Genomic DNA, 18,701 nt, shown 5'->3' with positions numbered 1-18,701 from the left:
ACTGAAGTGACTCAGTGAACTACAAAAAGAACAAACAAACTGAAAGTGGAATCTGCTCCAGCGGATATCCGTCACGTTATTTAAAATGTAATGTTTAATTTACAGTAATAATTATTTAATGTTTAAGTTAATAATGATATTTTAATTTAAATAATTTTAGACCATAGTAAATAAATAAATATATTCAAATAAATACAGTTTCAGGCAACAAAATACAGTAACAAAACATTTTTGACCGTCCTTGCAGTCCAGTGATAATGTAAAGTGTGCCTCCATAACTGACGTTCACCCGTCCTCATTTCTTAGTATGCAGACTTGGACTGAAGAGAGTCTGTATGTGTGACTGATGTCCCATTCCAAGTGGGTCACCAGAGTCCAGGTTTAAATCCTGAATATACTGTTTCACCTCCTGTATCTGGCTGTCCTCTGCCACCTTTTTCATAATGGGGAGGAACTGAGAAAGTCGTTCATGTTTCTTTCCAGAATGCTTTGAGAGGAGCGCCAGAGGACGCTTAGTGTGTGGAGAAAGGAAAGAAGAATATCCATTTTCCAGTAGCAATTCCTGAAAGGTGCAGTCTTCTTTAGAGTAATGCCGCTGAAAGAGAAAACAAAAATGTGTTCAAGTCTCCAGTGAAAATGATAAAAGTAAATTAAATGAATTAATATACTGCAACAGCTCATTCACTGTTCACTATGGAAAGTGTTGCAAACCACGTCAAAGCAATTCTACATGTTTTAATATGAATGAAATACAGTAAAAACAAATATGAACCATAAGATAAATATACATTTTATTATAGAAAATATATAATAAGATCCACATTATGATTAAAACAATTTGAGTAGTGGTAAATAGTAATTATTAATTATAAAATCGTCATTTATATGTTTTAAATGTTTTTTGCCAACAAATCATAAAAAATACACTATACCGTTGAAATGTTTAGGGGCCGGTAAATGTTTTTAATGTTTTTGAAAGAAGTCTCTCAGTAAGACAGTAATATTGTGGAATATTATTAGAGTTTAAAAAAACCTATTTCAATATATTTTATAATGTAATTTATTCATGTGAAGTCAAGTCTTGAGTGTCACATGATCCTTCAGAAATCAGTCTAATATGCTGATTTGATGCTCAAGAAAAACTGCTTAATATGTTTGTGGAAACCATAAAAAAAAAAAAAATCAGGATTATTTGATGAATTAAAAAAGGTCAAAAGAACAGCATTTATTTGAAATAAAAATCCTTTGTAAAATTATAAATGTATTTACTGATCAATTTTAATGCATTTAACGGCAGTGATCAAAACTCATTACTCATGAGATTCACTGTGTGTAAATAATGCATATAATAAGGCCTTTTACATTTAACATTTTTGGGTTTTGTTTACACTGCTTTCTAGAAAGCTAAACTAGAATGGTAGAATGGTTGCCATTTTCAGACCTGTCCTTTCAAGTTGTCTTCATCATCCACACAAAGAAAGAGAGATGTAGCCACACTTTTGATGACCGTCTCACCCGCTTTCACTGAACGCAGTTCCAGCACACCTGCAGCGCAGCACACAAACACCACACCTCTGTCACTACCATAATTCACATGCATCACCTTTGGACCTCAAATATTAATATCCACTGCCACCATGAAATATTTTCATAACAATAAAACCAAAATGACAACAAACGTGTTATTCTCTGCATAATCACTTCTATCATAGCTAGTGCGAATTAATTATCTCTTCTGATGAGGCATTTTTATTTGAAGGTGCTCTTTAACTCATGTTTGCAGAAGTTGCTTACAGTTTTGTCTCGCTTCCGGAGACCCTCTGACGGAGCCATCAGGATTCATTTCAAGGAACAGCTCATGAAATGTGTTATCTAAAATGAACAAAAACACACAGAGACATAATGAACACACTTAATGCCATTACCTCAAGCCAACTGACACTTTAGGAACAAAGCACAGTACACTTGCAGTGCAAAGGATTGCCCTGAAATTAAACACATTAAGTTTTATAGTAACATCACCACACACCGACTAAAAATCGGGAAACCCACATTAAGCAGATCTAAACATTGCAGCTAAAAAAGAAACAGAAGCCCAATGTTAAGAAGTGTAAATACAGCAAAAAGCACATTGCAGTAGGTTAAAGGTTAGGATTACCTGTGTAGAGCAGGCGTACCCTGACTTGTGTGCCGAATGGCAGAAGCACATTCTTTTCAGGAGTATACATACACCAATGAAGCATTGGAAACAGAGTAAAAAAGATGAAAAAACAAGCAAAAAGCATGATTGACCAAGCCGACCAGGTGGGCATCAATAGAAATTGATGACTTGATTGAACAGAAATAGAAGTTTGGTGACGGTTAAATGTATCCTCAAAAAATGAAATCACTGTAATAATAAATCTTAAGCTAAGTTCTTAAGTTAAATCTTAAGTTAAGCTCCAGTTTGTGCAAAGAACTGAGCAGTGATATCTCCAAGACCTCCAGATATGATGGTCTCCACAAAAGACATGTCCCTGTAAACTTGTATTTATATGGTATTTATGAGAGAGCGACAGAGAATCCATGAGTCACTCAAGTACGAAAAGGAAAAACGATAACAAACTTGTTTTCAGGAAATGATCAAGGATGCTGGTAAATCTCACAAGGCTATGCCAGTCATGTCTTTGATCTCAGCGAACAGGGGACCCCCGACTTCAGGATCGCATTCAGGAAGAGGAGAACATATATTAAGTTTGCATGTAAGAGATTAATCAATGTTTATTCAATACATAAAATGTGTCAGTTATTTCCCCCAGTATTGAGAGGAAATGGGAGTGGAGGTGGCAGTTTAAACAGAACAGATAAGAGGCCATAAACATCTCATCTGTACATTCTCACCTAGGAGATGACAGGATGCGAGGACACTACACTACCGTCCCGTCAGCTAGAGAGGGCAGTGTGGCATCAGTTTATGATCTGTTAATCTTTTTAATGAAAAAGTTAAAGTGTGCACGTCTTATCTTAAGAAAAGATAAAACAAACGTGCTAGTCTGTCAATAATTGTTAGGTCCCTGTAAATGATTAAAGACTGTAAATACTGACGTGCAGTTGGACAGCTAGGCTCCAGTAAGTGATGACCGATGTCCTTAAAGGCTCACATCCTTTCCCCCAATTGCCATTTTGCCCTTTCATCCTAATATAACTCCCTTAAGCTTTCCCGTTCCGTGTCTTTGACGTCCAGGGGCCCCACAATAACGTCAGTGTCCCTTGTAATCATCTGTCCCCTGCCTCACTGTTGTCCTGGGAAGAATGAGGAGGATTGACGTCTTTCTGGCCATCTGCTGCTCTCTCTCCCATCCTTTGCTCTCTCCTTCACTCTTCTTTGAGCGGATTAAAGGTCTTTGTCTCATCATTGTGCGAGAAAATTTTGACTCTGTGTGCATGAAGGGATTTCGTTCGTCCACCGGTCTTAATGCGAGAGCGAGACGGGATTTAAATGCGCTTCACGTTGACATCGACTCTTACACAAGAGGCATTAAAGCACAAACCACTCGAATAAGTTTAAAATCAATTGTTAAGATTTTATTACGCACTCCACAGACAGCAGCTGATGTGGTAGTATGAATTCAGAGGGACAAGGGGACACCGTGAGGCGTTTCAGAGATACATTTAGTGGGGAAATTAAGTAAAGTCTATCATAATAAATACAGTCAGACAAAAGACATCATAAACTACAGCTAAAATTTACAATGATAATCCATCATAGCAAATGACAACAATATTAACAAAGTTATACTTAAATTGAGAAGGAAAAAACATTCAGCTCTTTCCGAGATTCTTACATAGATTAAGAGGCTCAATGGATTTCCTAGTTATGCTTTAAGTATCAACTCTTTCAGATAAATAAATACAGACAAACGAGACAATTATTGACGTACGGTAAGATTGCAGAACTATATTGTCCATTGCTTATGATTCGGGAAGTATTTGATGAGAAATTTGTGAGTTCATACTGACTTTTATTTCATGGGACAAACAATTAAGATATCAATATTTTCTATTTTATTTAATTTACTCTACCGTTCAAAGTTTGGAGTCTGTAAGATTTTTTGGTAATACTTCACTTAAAGCGTTTATGTGTAATGCATTATAAATGTGTTCATAATGCACTTTATAATGCATCATATCGTTTCATACATAATTGTAGCCAAAGTGAAAATGCATTATAATAATCACAGATTCTTTATTGAATCTGATTTTTTTTTATGTATTATACTTTATAAAGGTGTATTATAATGCATTATAAATGTACACAATTATTATATACACAATAAGGTATATTATAATGTATTATAAATGTAGTTACAATTATTCATTCGACTGTAACTTAATGGTTACACTTGCACAATGACAATAACGTACTACGTCAGGTTTGTGTAACTGCACTTGGCCTAGTAACTTTGAAGTGTATAAGCCTGACGTCACACCCACTAATCTAAGCAGTGTTTTAGTAAATCCATGAATGCAAATGATGCTTTCAGTATATGATTCACTTTTTTGAGGAACAGGAAAGAACATGAGGGGTACGGGGAGAAACTTTCTTGTGTTACTCACGGCTGCTTGTGACGTCCTTATCACCGTTAAAAGAAAAACCCAACAAATCATAAAACAGGAGTTTTGGAACAACTTTGGACTGTTTATGGGAACCAACTGCCTCGACTCATTTGAACTGCCTGTTGTCATTTCTTTGTTTATGCTGCACTGGCAGCGAACAGAGGACATCTAGACTACACAAGTAAACTAAGGCAGCTCAAATGAGTCAAGGCTCATCATTGAGTAAGTCTGGGTTTTATAGTGCAGGGCACTGACATCAAGTGTAATAACCAGTCTCCCAGTAACCTGGATACATTATATGACAGGGAAGTCAAAGACTAAATAAAATCAAGACTGGCACAGCACGTGCAATAAACGTTCAAAGCACTCGTCGGGTGGATTCCAATTTATTACTGAAATCCTGTAAAAGCAAATAACCAATAAAAGTAAATAACTTGCAAGTTACTAGACTATGTTGTGTTGCTAGACTATAAAGCTGACACTAAGAAACATACTTGCCAATGAACCCTCTATTCAATTATGTCAAGTTTCTCAAAGCAGAACAAACACACAACACACGTAGCTACTCAAAGTCTTTGCCAAACATCAATACACCAACTTTCATCCAGCAAGGTGGATGCTGAAATACTGAAGAAGTATTGTGAAAATGTGGTAAAGCTTTGTCTGTTCCTGTTCAGGGCAGGTCACAAGGTGGGATGGCATGGCGTCTATCGTACGCCGTGTCATCACTTTCCTCTCCATCACTCGCCGCGTCCATCATTCGTTCTTTCTCCTCATCCTCCTCAGTCTCGCTCCCTTTATCCCGCTCCCGTTCTCGCAGTCTCTGTCTTTCTCTGTCTCTTTCCCGGTCTCGGCCTCTCTCTCGGAAACCTCTGGGAAGTGTGGTAATCTGCGGGATATAAAGCGATGATGAGAGTCATGGAACAGCATATCCACAACAAAAACATCATGGTATAGGAATTACCTGATCAGACTGACATTTATAGTTTACTCACACTCATGTCTTTACAAACCGCACTGTAAAAATATATTTGTCATTTTTTACAGAAAAAGACTGCAAAAATGCCACAGTGAAAACCTGTTCATTGGTTAACTGTACAATATACAGTGAACAACTGTTAATAGTTTAACATTGCTGTCAAATTACTGTAAAATCTATGTTTTTTGCCAGGAACAACTGTGAACTGGTGTAAAACAGTAAAAAAATAAAAATGATAATAAAAAAACATTCCGAGAAGTCCGTGTGTGCCAATTCAAATATCGTTATATTTTATACCACTACTTTTGTTTATACTTATTTTTGTTTTTTTCTTACTCTGATGGTGTTTTGTCTTGTGTGTATGACCCTGTGCACCATTCTGTATTGCCTTTTCTTTGGACAGGCCCCTTACATTGAACACTGATTCAGCACGAGGCCTTCTATTGTACCACCTGTATTATATTATAGTGGTTATTAATACATTTTTAGCTGATTTTGCGCCAGCCACCGGCAGCATTTTTGATCATTTTCACAAAATGTTAATGGCTCATATTTAGTTGTATGAATATCTGAACATGCAGTATATCAAAAGAATGTACAGAGCCTCTTCTTTAAAAAAGAAATAATTATTATTATATATATTGTTTATATACAGTATATATTCTAGCTTCATGCATTCTTTATCAACAACTGAATGTGGGTAAGCTTAATAAAAAAGCAATATTTTGAACAAAAAACAGAAAATAGAAAAGAAATGTTTTTCAAAGACTACAATTTGCATAATCAATGTGTTTATTGCTTGTTTCTGCTTCATCTTCGCCTGTGTTTTGATCCGGAGATTCTATACTCTTTCCGAAGATGCATAATAGCGCCCATACCGTATAACAGTGAAAACACGGATTGACGGAAATTTCCGTCAATGGCGGGGAAAGAGGTACGTCACCGTTTGAAAAAATGGGCTTTCAATAAAACTTGGCTGTCTATACAGTAGAAAGTAGTAAATAGATATAAAGTATCTTGCTTTAGTAGAAAATGCTGCTTAGCAAACTTTTAGTCATAATGGTGTCGACTTTTATTGCTCCCATTCTGTCAGTTCCCCCCAACCCGAAGCAAAACATTCAAAAGGTTCAAAAAGCATGCAAAAACAGACTTCATGGATCAGTCCAATTTGTGAACAAATCATTCAGAGGTTTTGTGAACTGGGTAAAACAAATCACTGACAAGATCTGACTCAAAAGAAAGATTTCTTCACAGACTGGACAGTGTAGCTTCTCTCATGAGCAGTCCAAAACATGTCAAGGAGCGCTTGACAGCGAATAATGACTTAGATCTCGTTCTGTTCCTGGCACAAAACAATTCTGAAATATTAGTTCAGAAGACTTGGCAAGTTGTATGGATCACTTTTGTGGTATATGGAAAAGAAAAAGAGTTCATTTTATGTTCCACAGAAGAAAGTCAGTCATGCAGGTTTGGAACAACATGAACGAAATGTCGATACCTTTAAGACCAACAGTTCAAAGAAGTGTGAGGACATTTATTTGAGAACATCATAGCTTAAAAACTTTGATCATCAAAAGAAATCTACAATGACTTAAAGCCTCACCTGGTTGTCGTAAGTGGGCAGGGCACAGTATCCAGGCTCTGTCCCGCGTAAAAGACGAGGGGAATGTGTTCGGAAAGGCCTCGGGGAGTGAGAGCACACAGAGCGAGGGGAAGGCGAACGGATGGAGGGAGGTGATGGAGAGCGGACGGAACGGGGCGAGTGCGGGATGGAGTGCGATTGAGACTGTGAAGGGGTCAGAGACGGGGCGTGATGATTAAGCTTATGGGGGCGCGGGGATCGAGGGGGCAGTTCAGGTGGTTTGAGAGGATCAATAAGGTCCATTTCAGTGAGGAGAGGTGGAGGGGGGACAAACTCCTCGTCTGATAGGGGGATTTCCCCGTCGATCAAAGCGAGCTCTGCCCGTGATAGGTGGTCCACAATGCCTGCCCCGAAAGAGTCGCCCACCACGTTAATGGAGGTGCGCATTCTGTCACTAAAGACACACAAAAGACAGCTCTAAAAGCTGATATAGAACAGCTCAGGACAGTTGTTTATGTTCATGAAGACAGTTGATAATTAGTCAGGACTCCACACACGAAAGCAGGGCCGTCGTCAGGGGGGATGTAAGAGACGGCCCCGTACATAACCCAAACAGAGCTGTCTGAACTCACAGAAGCCAGTCGACAGCAACGAGCAGGCTGATGTCTTGAGTCGGAAGGCCCACAGCGGTCAATATTAGCAACATGGTGACCAGACCTGCACTGGGAATACTGGCTGCTCCCACACTGGCCAAAGTCGCTGTCATACTGTAGAGCAAGAAAGAGAGGGGATTATGATACTACAATGACGACTGAGACATTATGGGGCGGCACTGACAGATATAATCTATTATGGAGTTCAATGGAGCAAAGAAGGAAAATAACAACAAAAGTAAACTGAAAATGGATTGGAAGAAGTGTTAGCTCAGTTAAAGGGGAACACACGTGATGTATCTGCAGGTTTTGTAAATGTTTCATAAATATAGAGCCATTGTAATAAAAATTAATTATAATAACTGTAATAAAAACAGACTGTTAAGGCACAACAATACAAAGGATAGTAAAGTCAAACATGTGACTCATAAATCAAGACTGCATTCAGGCTGCGTGTGAGAACAGTGCAAAGAGACAACAAATGGCATTTTAAAAATGGATTATATGAAAACAATTCTTATCTGAACAAATAAAACAAAATAAAATGACTACAAATTTGCAGAATAAGCAACTTAAAAACTAATTGTTAATCTTTTTAAAAATGACAAACTAGGAGCCACCTAAAAGTATTTCTCTTCAAAGAGAAATGGATTTTGCTGATGAAAGGGTTATTATTCTTTATTTCAGCCACAGCAGAAGCAGCCACGGTTTGTCTGGTTTCAGTTCCATATTTCCTTACCTGACAGTAATAATCTGTCCTCCATCTAAGGCAATGTCATTCATCTGGGCAATGAAAATGGCAGCCACGGCCTCATAGAGTGCAGTGCCATCCATGTTTATGGTGGCTCCAATGGGCAGCACAAAACGAGTCACACGCTTATCAATTTTTAGATTCTCCTCCAGACATCGAAATGTCACTGGCAATGTCCCAGCACTGAGAAAGAGAAAGTTATATTGATCATAATTGTTTAACAAATGTTAAGTTGTCATTTGAAAAACTGCCCTGACTAGCATGTGTCCAAAAACACACAACAACAGTAATTATATATATATATATTTTAAAAAGGATAGGATTGCATGGATATTCTGTGCCAAATTGACAGTTGGTTTAACATTCAGTAAATGGTTTGGCTTAATAGATGTAATCCCACAAACCCAGATTTATTCGTAAACAACTCTCTAAAATATGTTTTCATAATATCCCCTCCCTTCCATTTAGACTGATTAATCATTTAGACCTCTATTCTGGAGAACTTCAGAAAATGTGTGTTTTATTTTGGCCAGATTAGATAATGCGATTTATGATAACGTCTAAAATATATCAAGTCATCCATCAGATTTTTTGGGTTATGTTTGAGTTTATAATAAACATCTTAGACCACATACCCAGTACAAAATATATAGGCCTATATATTTTTAACATAAGAATGTGTTTTGGCTGTGCTATATGTAAAACAGAGATTGATTGCAGTAATGCTCTACTCAAGTCAAAAAATGTTTTAACCAAATGTGACCTTTAACTCTTCAGCCTGTGCAGCCAGAACTCTTCAATCAGCATATTTCCATAAACACATGATGTGAATCTGCTGGCTGTACCTGCTGGCTGTTCCCAGAGCGGTGATCCAAGCTTGGAAGATGCCAGAGTAAAATGTGAAGGGGTTTTTCCGGGTCACGGCGAAGAATATCAGTGGCAGGATGAGCCCGCCATGAATGACGAGTCCAACTATGACCGTGACCATGTACATCCCCAGCTGTCGCGCTACCACTTCCAGGTCACCGATGGCAGCAATTTTCCCACAGATGAGGGAGGCAATGCCAAATGGAGAGTACCTGAGGATAGGCCAGTCGAGTTACTTGGAGGTCAGTTATGGGGTTTTAGCTGCTCTGTTTAGAGTTAGACATTGAAGTGTTTTTTTTTTTTTATGTTGCTGAGCAATTATTTTTGTTCTCTAATTTTGTTATTTCTAAATAAAAACTAATTTTAATAAAGTTTTTTGACAGACAGACAATAAATAAATAAATCTGTGACCATTTTTTTTTATTATTAAATGTATTTGTGTCTTGGTCAATGGGGTTAAGGCAATATTATCTGTAGAGCTACATGATTGGAACAATATTTATTGTGAAAAGTATTATACAAATAAACCTGAGTTGCATTGAAAATATTTCTCTAAAAATATTTTTATTAGAATAATGCTGTTTATAGAGAATACATGTATATTTTAATATATTCTTTTACCTTTAGTACAAAGACAATATAAAAGCCAATCACACTTACTTTTTTCCGTACACAGAATAAATGGGTATTTATATATTTTTATATAGCTGCATTTTTATTTTAGAAAGAGAGAGTCTCACACAAAAGGATCATCATATTTATCCAGTTTCGCAACATGAGTGGCAAATGGGAAGATGTTACTTCTTCTGTGGTCTAAATTTAGTTCATCATCTTAATTGCTATGTATAAATATTTCATCGTCTGTTATGGTAAGCAACAGATGATGTTTATTGTAGCATTTGAACAGTTTACATACTGTGAGCGGAAAAACACAGGACACAGTTAGTTACAGATGGGACGGTCTCAGGGCTGAGTGGAGTCTGTCTTTGTTGTCATATGCTTTTGCTTTGGGGTATTTACTTATTCTGTGTTTGTTCTTTTAATGTTAAAAATTTATTAGAATATGAAATGAACACGTTCCATCCCATCTCACTCCTTTTGTGCTGTAAAATGGCCTGATAGATTTATGGATCAAGCTTTTCATTTCTGCAGACATGATTCAAAAATTCGTCTCTGTTTTCAGTTATTTCTGTCAGTGTGTGGGTATCTGTCTGCGGTCTGTGTGTCGGAGGACGTATTACATCCAGAATAAAACTCCCATATTTACTCATGGGAACACAAATATGATTCTGCTCTCTCTCTCTCTCAGATTCTTGTCCTGTTCTCTTCCTGACAAATTCCCCTCTCTCTTTCTTACACGCTATACTTTTATACTTTAATTCGCTCACTCTGCTGATTTTAACATGTTTGACAGATTTAAACAAAACCTTTGACACTTCTCTAGCCTGTTTTATTCTATGTATTAGGAATCAAAACATACAGAGTTTAATTAGTGTTATTTATGAGTGGATGACACTCAAAAATGGCTAAAACAACATTTGTTTTCAGTTACAATAGATATATATCTGCAATTCTAAATAAATGCAGAATACTGACCACATGATCATGGACACCATCTTCATAATGATCTCATTAAGGATGTTGAAGAAATCAGACATGAGCTTCCCCCTCTCTCCCATTTTCCCCATGTAGATACCAAACGTGATGAAGAACCCAATCAAACCTGACAAGTAAATCAAATTTACAATTAAAAACAATGAAATGGAATACAAATCTATCTATTTTCTATCAATAATTTGTGACATAATTTGGATTTACAATAATGCAGCTACATTTAGAATTGAAACAACACTTTTTATATTTGTTTGGTACAAACAAACTTAATTACATTTATGCTGCATTTTTTTGTTTCAAATACAGAAAAACTGGATATTCTCTAACCTAAAACATTCATTCCCCACTTCATTTCCAGTTTCTTTCTACTGACAAGGATCGGTTCTGTTTGGTTCTGGACTGGCACAGCTACTTTTTTCAGCACTGTTTGAACCTGAAAAGAGAAGCAAGATAAAGATGATCATTCTGTAAAACACTGTAAAAAGCAAAACACTTTTAGACAGAATATTTTAGTCTAAATATATTATAGGCTAAGTATAAGTAAAACATATGAATTACCATATAATTTATAGTCTAGCAGATATGTTTATAGTAAAACAAACTTTTTAGCGCAATTTTCCACCGGACAAAATTGCGATTAACAACTCATGATTTCTGTTCAGTTCTGTCTGTGCGCACCAATCTTGCACTTCTATCTACTCCTCAACCAGACCACCTAGAGACTTCGGGTTTTCGGCATTATGTTAAGGAAGGTCTAATCTCGGGAACGCACAAAAAAAATCCAGGAAAAGATTTTGGATTTCCTGGAAATTCCAGAAAAAAAATCGGTTTTTTTGCAATTTTCTCGGCAACCATAATAGCTATCGAGTTGAAACAAATTGCAATCGATAGCTTCTAAAATTTACAATAATATTAGAAAAAAAGAATTAATCAAAAATATTTCCTTTATGCTTCAAAAATTAATTAAATCTTTATATGAAGGGAAATAAGAAAAATATTGCCTTTTCACCTATAAAACTATTGTTCCACAGAAATACGTAAGGAACGTATTCACAAGAGTCATGAGCACAATTAATTCCACTGAATTACGGCAAGAAATCAATGAAGGTATCGATCAAGATTTGGAGAAGGAGCAAGAATATATGAGAAAACGACAAGAGGTTGTTGCAAAATAAATGGAAGAACGTTCAGCAAAGCGACAAAAGATGGCGACATCCACACCAACGGCTTCCTCATCAGGCGTGTCTGATTTCTACGATGACTCGTGGCTTTCAGAGGATGTTTTGGCAAATATCTCGAAAGCAGAAGAAGAGTTTACAAAGTCACAAGCCAATAGTCAAGCAGAAAAGAAGGAAGAATCTGAAGAGGACAAAGCAGAAAAGGAAGGTGATACAGAGAAAATCGAGGATATTGAGTGAACACAAGATGTCAAAAATAATGAGCTAATAAAAAAAATGATGTTCAACTAGTCAAGTGATTGTGCCTTTTTTATTATCCATTGCTGATTTGATTTCAGAAAGTTCTTTTGAATTTCAAGAGAAAGTTATATTCTCGAGCAACTTATTTTCTCTTTCATTTACTATCTCTTAGTGTTGTGATCCCATGACGTGAGAAAATTGCGCTAAAACACTCACTGAGTTTTTATTACTTGTTTTCTTGGAAGTAAGAAATATGACCCTAATAATTCACAGTGGAAAACAGGAAAAGGATGTTCCCAAAAGTCCCTGCATGGCACATCACATTTGATTTGATCATATTAGTCTCTATCCTCCACAGTGTTGTGAAAACTATTTCAGTGTGGTGTTGCTCAAAGAAAATGCGATGTGCAACATGCTCAAAGCAAACAAACTCTTAGGGAAAGAGCTCATGATTCAGGTGAATCCACTTCAACCATTAACTGTGAAATGGTGCATTTAAAACACAAACACATTAACTGGAAGGGACTCCTCAGATGAGAGCTTGGTTATTTGGAATCAATCTCATACACATTGCAGTAAAGTTTATCATCTGCTGTGTTAAGGGACCATCACTGTGATCAGATTAAGTATTCAAAAGCCTCACTGCATTAGAGTAAATGGAAGAATATGTGCTTCTGCAATACTAAATATAAAGCACAGTGTGAACATACAGTATCTTTAAATTAATTTTAAAAAGAGTGAACGTGTCAGGCTTGTTCTGTTTTTACTTACTTTTAGGTTGTATTACATTGTTTCCTTGTGTTGCGTTCCTGTTTCTTTTTTCCCGCTTCTTAACTGTCTCCTAGGTTACTGATTGTGTCCCTGTTTGTTTCCATGGTTACCTATGTTTTGCACCTGTGTCTAGTTTAGCGTTCCTTGTATATATAGCCCTGAGTTTCTGTTGTCCCTTGTTGGTTCCTGTCATTGTTTAATGTGTATTGTGCGTTTGTATTAACCTATCTCCTTTGTATCTCCTCAGAGGGTTAAATCTCCTCAGTGTTTTGGATTCATGGATTAAAGATAATTGAAGTTATCATTCTGAGATATTCGTGTTGGATTTAGTGATGGGAGAAACAAAGCTTTGAATCAATTCAACCAATTGCTTCGCAAAATGATTCACTGTTTCGAAGTGTTCAAAATAACACACACGAGCGATACCTGCAAAAACTCAGGCCAAACATGCTTAAAAAAACTTTTATAAACCCATTGCAAATGTTTTATTGAAAGTAAAATCTATCAAATGCAATTGACTGATCATCTTATACGTGTCTGTATAATATGTGTTCTTTTATCAATTTTCAGGGCTTGTTTTGTTTGTTCCATCATGGATGGCTCAGCTAAACAGGCCAATAAGAGACTATAAACTATTATTCCTTTTTATTATTCTAATGTCAAATTAAAATGTCAACAAATTAATAAAACTGATCAGAGATCAGGTAAAACCAATAGAGACTTGTTCAATGGTTCTCCGCTGGGGTTCATGGGTTCACAAATATCATCGCCCTCCAGTGGTGATTCATTGACATTCTGAAATGTTTTGAAACAGTTATGATGCAACGAAGCCTCGTTTACTGAAATCAAGTGAATTTGTCCGTTTGATACATGGTCTGAACTACTGATTCAAAACACAAAGATTTGTAAAGGTTTCAAAGCTTCATGAAGCAGTGTTTCGAAATCAGCCATCAATAGTTGGATTGCAAAGCATCGGAACAGAAATTGTGACTTTTTACTTTTTTAACTATTTATAGTCTATTTTTAGTCACTATTTTTTGTCACTATTTTTTGTCACTTTTTAGTGACACCCGAACGCCTGCACCATTACAAAATTAAAAATCAAGAAGCACTGAATGCAAGTAAAATTTGGCTCTTTTAACTAAGTTAACTGATAACTTTTTAGGAAATACAACTCAACACATAGTTTAACTTGCAATGCAAGTATGATAATTTGACTGTATCTTCTGCTGTAGGTCACTGTGGCGAGCACGACGAGGTCGAGGGCCGTGGGAGGACGGCGCGAGGCCGGTGGCGCGATTGATAATGAGCGACACGTGCGCGACGCACCGGTCTCGCATCTCTCACGGAGGAGCGGAAGCATAAAGGAGGAGCGACGACAGTGAAGAGCGAGAGAGGACAGGCCTGGATTTTATTTGATGTGTTGTTTCTGTTTTGGCTTTTACTTTCATTTTTGTATCTTGTTTATTTATTTATTAAAATGTTGAATGTTTGCCGGTTCCCGCCTCCTTCTTCCCATAACATCTTAACCCCGTTACAGTCACATCTGAAAAAAAAAAAACTATGCTTACATGCAAATAATAAAATAATTGTAAGACTTGTAAGAAAATGCCGGGCAGTCTGGTTGAGAAACAACCACTCCCCGAGAAGACAAAGGACCTTTCTGGAAATTAACATTTGAACTCTCTCTTGTGAAGTTAGCATCACCATTTGAGATGCAAGTCTCACCTCAGAATACATCTCTTTCCCTCTTCCCCCACTCCCTCTCTCTCATGCTGAGATCACCTGAAATTCACCCAAAAATCTATATGGTTTAAATGTGAATTATTATCATACAGTTTTATCCATGTTTGGTATCATTTGAAATGTCTCAGTGCGACTGGTACAAATGTCTCATTCCCAAAGAAGTAAACCAAAAGGTAATAAGTTATTTAAGAGGAGGGTGTGTCTTCCAGGTAAATGGCATCCTGCTCTCAAAGGTGTAAACTCAAAGCAAATTCCCATTGTTAGCAAATGTTTCCATGTAAATCAACACTCTGTTCCCAGTAAGTCTGGGACGGTGATTAATGCAAATTCCCACTGTAAGCTCATGTTTACAATTGAAAAGAGGTTTCTGCCTTAGTCTGAGTATTTAGGGAGATGCTGAAGAAGGCTCATGGCGATTTGTAACTCAAATTGGCCCGTGATGCTGAGAGTGGCCGAGACTCTCAGCATCATGTATTTTCTAATGTCAGGTTTGCATTTTTTCTCTTTATTCCAGAGCATTTGATGTTTTGTATTTATTATCTTTGAACTGATTATGAAATTGGCATGATACATTTACCTGACATAATATATTGTTACATTTGATTTTATTCTGAATGACTTTGAAATTGTTTTCCCAAGTAGATTAAACGGATTCGTATGTTCTCACAAGTTTTGCGTCAGATTAGTGACGACTAATATTTGGCATCAATTCAAGTGTACTTGGTTTGCAAAGACAAGAAGTGAATTCCCGTTTAGAACAGCAAATGCTGCTTGACCAATCTAAACCTGTCTTACCTCTGTTTTAATTTAATGTTACTTTAGATAACTGTACATGAAAAACCACGGCATGGCCAATCCAAAGCTATTATGAGAGAAGTAATGTTGGTCAGCTTATATCTGTAATAGTGGACATACCTCTACTGAAGTAAACGTTTAAATTAAATTCAAGTGTATGCAATTCCATGGGGGCTATACCAAAGTATCTTTGATTGTGTAAACGTGAATGTGACCGATCTCAGGTATATACCAATTACCTCTGTTTGATGATCAAAACTGACGAGATTGTGATCGTGAGACCCGCATTAAAAACATAAAACGTGAGGACCTCTGAGCGACATAGTTTCCTAATCTGAACGGGGTAAAATATACTTAAAGAGTTAAAAAGAATAATTAAACATTCGCTCACTTTTAATGATGCTATGATATCATTAAAACCTTTTTTCATTTATGGAGTCAGATGAAATAACGAGGTAATACATATGAGAAAATGTATTTCATTTAATCTTGTTGTGTTGCGTACAAGGAAAGACAGTAACGCGCAGAAACCTTCACCTGTATTATTGGAAAACCGCCACTGGACCTTTAGTCGGGCTTACATAATGATGCATCCGTGGGATGGCCAAATAAATATGCAACCTTTAAAGTGCCATCTATTATGCTTTTTTTATATTACCTTTCATGTAGTTTGTAATATATCTGTTTATGAATGTAAAATGTCTGCAAAGTTTTAAAGATCAAAGTGCACAACTAATAGGCTAATAAACTAATAAAAAAAAGAATAGATTCTGAACTGCCGAAACAAGTCGTCAGCAACTCCAATCTTACTTCTGTAACATATCTAAATGACATATCTAAGGTTTGTAACAAATTTGCATAATGCCAGCCTGCGGTCTACTTTTGCTGCCTGCAAATAACGTTTACTAAGTACTTTGACCCACCCTCAAAAACTGTAGTTGTAGCTAAGAAGCAACATGTCAACAACACCACATTGCTACAACATGTTGAGAACACTTTTCTGCGCTACGTTCAACTTTGCATGCACTTCCAAAGGATGAGGACACATATCACTGTGTATAGACCTTATGTAGCCCCGCCCCTTTTCAGTGCTGCACTCGTTGTCTTTTGTCTTCCGGTCTGTACTTTCACAGCGATCTTGTGTATTTATGCTCGTTATACTTGCTCGTTTAAAAATCTTCCCGGTCTACTGAGATTTGTTAAGATATCTGCTTTAAACATTACAATCCTCATGATAACTTTCATTAACTTTACATTAAGTAAATCCACTTCAAAAGCGAATTACTCCTGGACAGCAATGCCATAGAAATATACAGAGCGTGAAAAAAAGAAGTGATGTGCAATGTATATTATGAGGAAATTAAAGTGTTTTTTTCCCTTGGATGTATGTAAACCTGTTGTAGTTCACCTCCAAAACAAAATTAGGAACATTTAAAATAGCATAAGAGGGGCACTTTAAAAGAGAAGAGAAAGAGATTCTCAGATTGTTTGTTGTACAAACTCTACACAAATTCATCTATCAATTGTTAGAAGCTAGACAAATTAGGCAGATGGAGAGGATAGATTGTGTGACGTCCTCAAGCTCAAAAACCATGAACAAACAATGAAAAAACAACAACAACAACAACAACTATGAATCATTGGCTGCAGACAGAAACCATTGATCAAATGAAATATGACCCTGGTCGAACTTGAACCTAGGTTCCCGTAAGCACAGCTCCTTACACACCACCAGCAACCTGCTCCCTTCTATGCCACTGTTCTGAAAGATTTACATTTTCCAAATGACAGAAAAGCAAAAAGATGAAAGAAGATAAATTGTCCATCAGAGACATAAATTCTCAAAGCACAGACACTACTTTTTACCTGTTGAAAACTGGCCTGAACCAGGTTCTCTGGGAAAAGGTTTCGGATCAGATCCAGAAAGGCATCCAGACTGCTGACCTCTTGGTTCTTGGGGGAAGAGGAGACCTGACCAGATCTGAGTTTTGGGTTCCCAGGGTGTATGCCAAGCACCAGGATGACACCTAGAACAGCAGCAATTATTGTGGTGGACATGTAGTACACCATTGCTCTGGTGCCCATTCTTCCACTGGAGCGAGCATCCAGACCGGCCAGGCCTGCAAGCCAGGAAGAAGGAGAGAGAGAGAGATACTGCATCAACAAAGATAAACGGCTTATTTTCTTGTGCTGTAGACACTTAACAGCATTTAACAAGCAAAAAACAGAGCATGTGTTCATGGCCTAACCTGTAATGAGACTTGAGATGATGAGAGGCAGGATGAGCATCTTCAGCATTCTCATCAGTACGTCTCCCGGAAAGGAAACCAGCATGAGAGTGTTTGTGTCCAGATCAGGAACATAACGCAGCATCATTCCCATCACTGTGCCTGCTATAACACCTGTGAGAGTGTGGCGATTACACCGGTTATGTTCGGCCTGCTTATTTAAAGGGTGTATGGATCATAGCATTGTAGAATTCTTGGTTTTTCACATGCACCACTGCATAACTGTCCTGCATCTGCAACATCTCAAACTACTGCTGTATAAACAGTGTCACTACATGGGGCCAAAACATTTTTGGTATTCTTTCTATTTTGGTATTTGTCTGTGTGAAACCACAGACAAGGTTTATATGAATGCAAGTATAAGGAAATAGTAGATGAAAGATAAAGATAAAGCCTGACTGGGACTAAGATTAAAGCATCATATCATAAAAAAATTTAAATAAACAACTTAAAAGTTTTTGGACCCACTTATAAGGTTTGGGTCCACTTATAAGTTTTTGGGCCAAAAATAACAATGTTTTAGCTTTTTTATTATCCTCTTTCAAGCTGCTGTGCATTTAATAAACGCCCCCTTTCACATATGAAATAATCTTATCTCTTCCCGTACATTATCAACAGTGTTTAGCAATAATACAGTGTCT

At 37.0% G+C, this 18,701-nt stretch overlaps 2 protein-coding genes across 4 annotated transcripts in view; both read right to left on the bottom strand.

Moving 5' to 3' along the window:
• Positions 1–159: 159 nt before the first annotated feature.
• Positions 160–2,571, bottom strand: fgf21 (fibroblast growth factor 21). The gene is made up of 4 exons (XM_084385399.1): positions 2,159–2,571; positions 1,795–1,872; positions 1,442–1,545; positions 160–595 (listed from the first exon to the last, which is right to left on the bottom strand). The coding sequence occupies exons 1-4, from the start codon at positions 2,310–2,312 to the stop codon at positions 296–298; spliced, it is 636 nt and encodes a 211-aa protein (XP_084241525.1). The 5' UTR covers positions 2,313–2,571; the 3' UTR covers positions 160–295.
• Positions 2,572–4,967: 2,396 nt separating this feature from the next.
• The window catches only part of slc1a9 (solute carrier family 1 member 9), a gene marked incomplete at its 5' end in the record, with an annotated part of 34,688 nt that continues 20,954 nt past the window's right edge, over positions 4,968–18,701 (bottom strand). For all 3 annotated transcript variants that reach the window (XM_084405394.1, XM_084405393.1, XM_084405395.1), the window contains 9 exons: positions 4,968–5,485; positions 7,179–7,611; positions 7,790–7,924; positions 8,550–8,744; positions 9,407–9,640; positions 11,025–11,151; positions 11,370–11,475; positions 17,639–17,892; positions 18,022–18,174. In XM_084405394.1, coding sequence (XP_084261520.1) covers positions 5,270–5,485; positions 7,179–7,611; positions 7,790–7,924; positions 8,550–8,744; positions 9,407–9,640; positions 11,025–11,151; positions 11,370–11,475; positions 17,639–17,892; positions 18,022–18,174 — 1,853 coding nt within the window. In that variant the 3' untranslated portion in view covers positions 4,968–5,269. The remainder of the gene's footprint in view (positions 5,486–7,178; positions 7,612–7,789; positions 7,925–8,549; positions 8,745–9,406; positions 9,641–11,024; positions 11,152–11,369; positions 11,476–17,638; positions 17,893–18,021; positions 18,175–18,701) is intronic.

The sequence above is a fragment of the Rutilus rutilus genome (genome assembly GCF_951802725.1).
Source record: "Rutilus rutilus genome assembly, chromosome: 1".
NCBI classification, from domain to species: domain Eukaryota; kingdom Metazoa; phylum Chordata; class Actinopteri; order Cypriniformes; family Leuciscidae; genus Rutilus; species Rutilus rutilus.
This window is presented reverse-complemented; position numbering and strand designations above follow the sequence as displayed.

What these genes read in the sequence shown, in the direction of transcription:
- fgf21 (XM_084385399.1), bottom strand. Translation starts at nt 2,312, where the DNA reads ATGCCCACCTGGTCGGCTTGGTCAATCATGCTTTTTGCTTGTTTTTTC. An exon ending in GGTACGCCTGCTCTACACAG is followed by an intron (nt 1,873 to 2,158) that starts GTAATCCTAACC and finishes TGTTCATTTTAG; the next exon opens with ATAACACATTTCATGAGCTG. An exon ending in TCCGGAAGCGAGACAAAACT is followed by an intron (nt 1,546 to 1,794) that starts GTAAGCAACTTC and finishes GCTGCGCTGCAG; the next exon opens with GTGTGCTGGAACTGCGTTCA.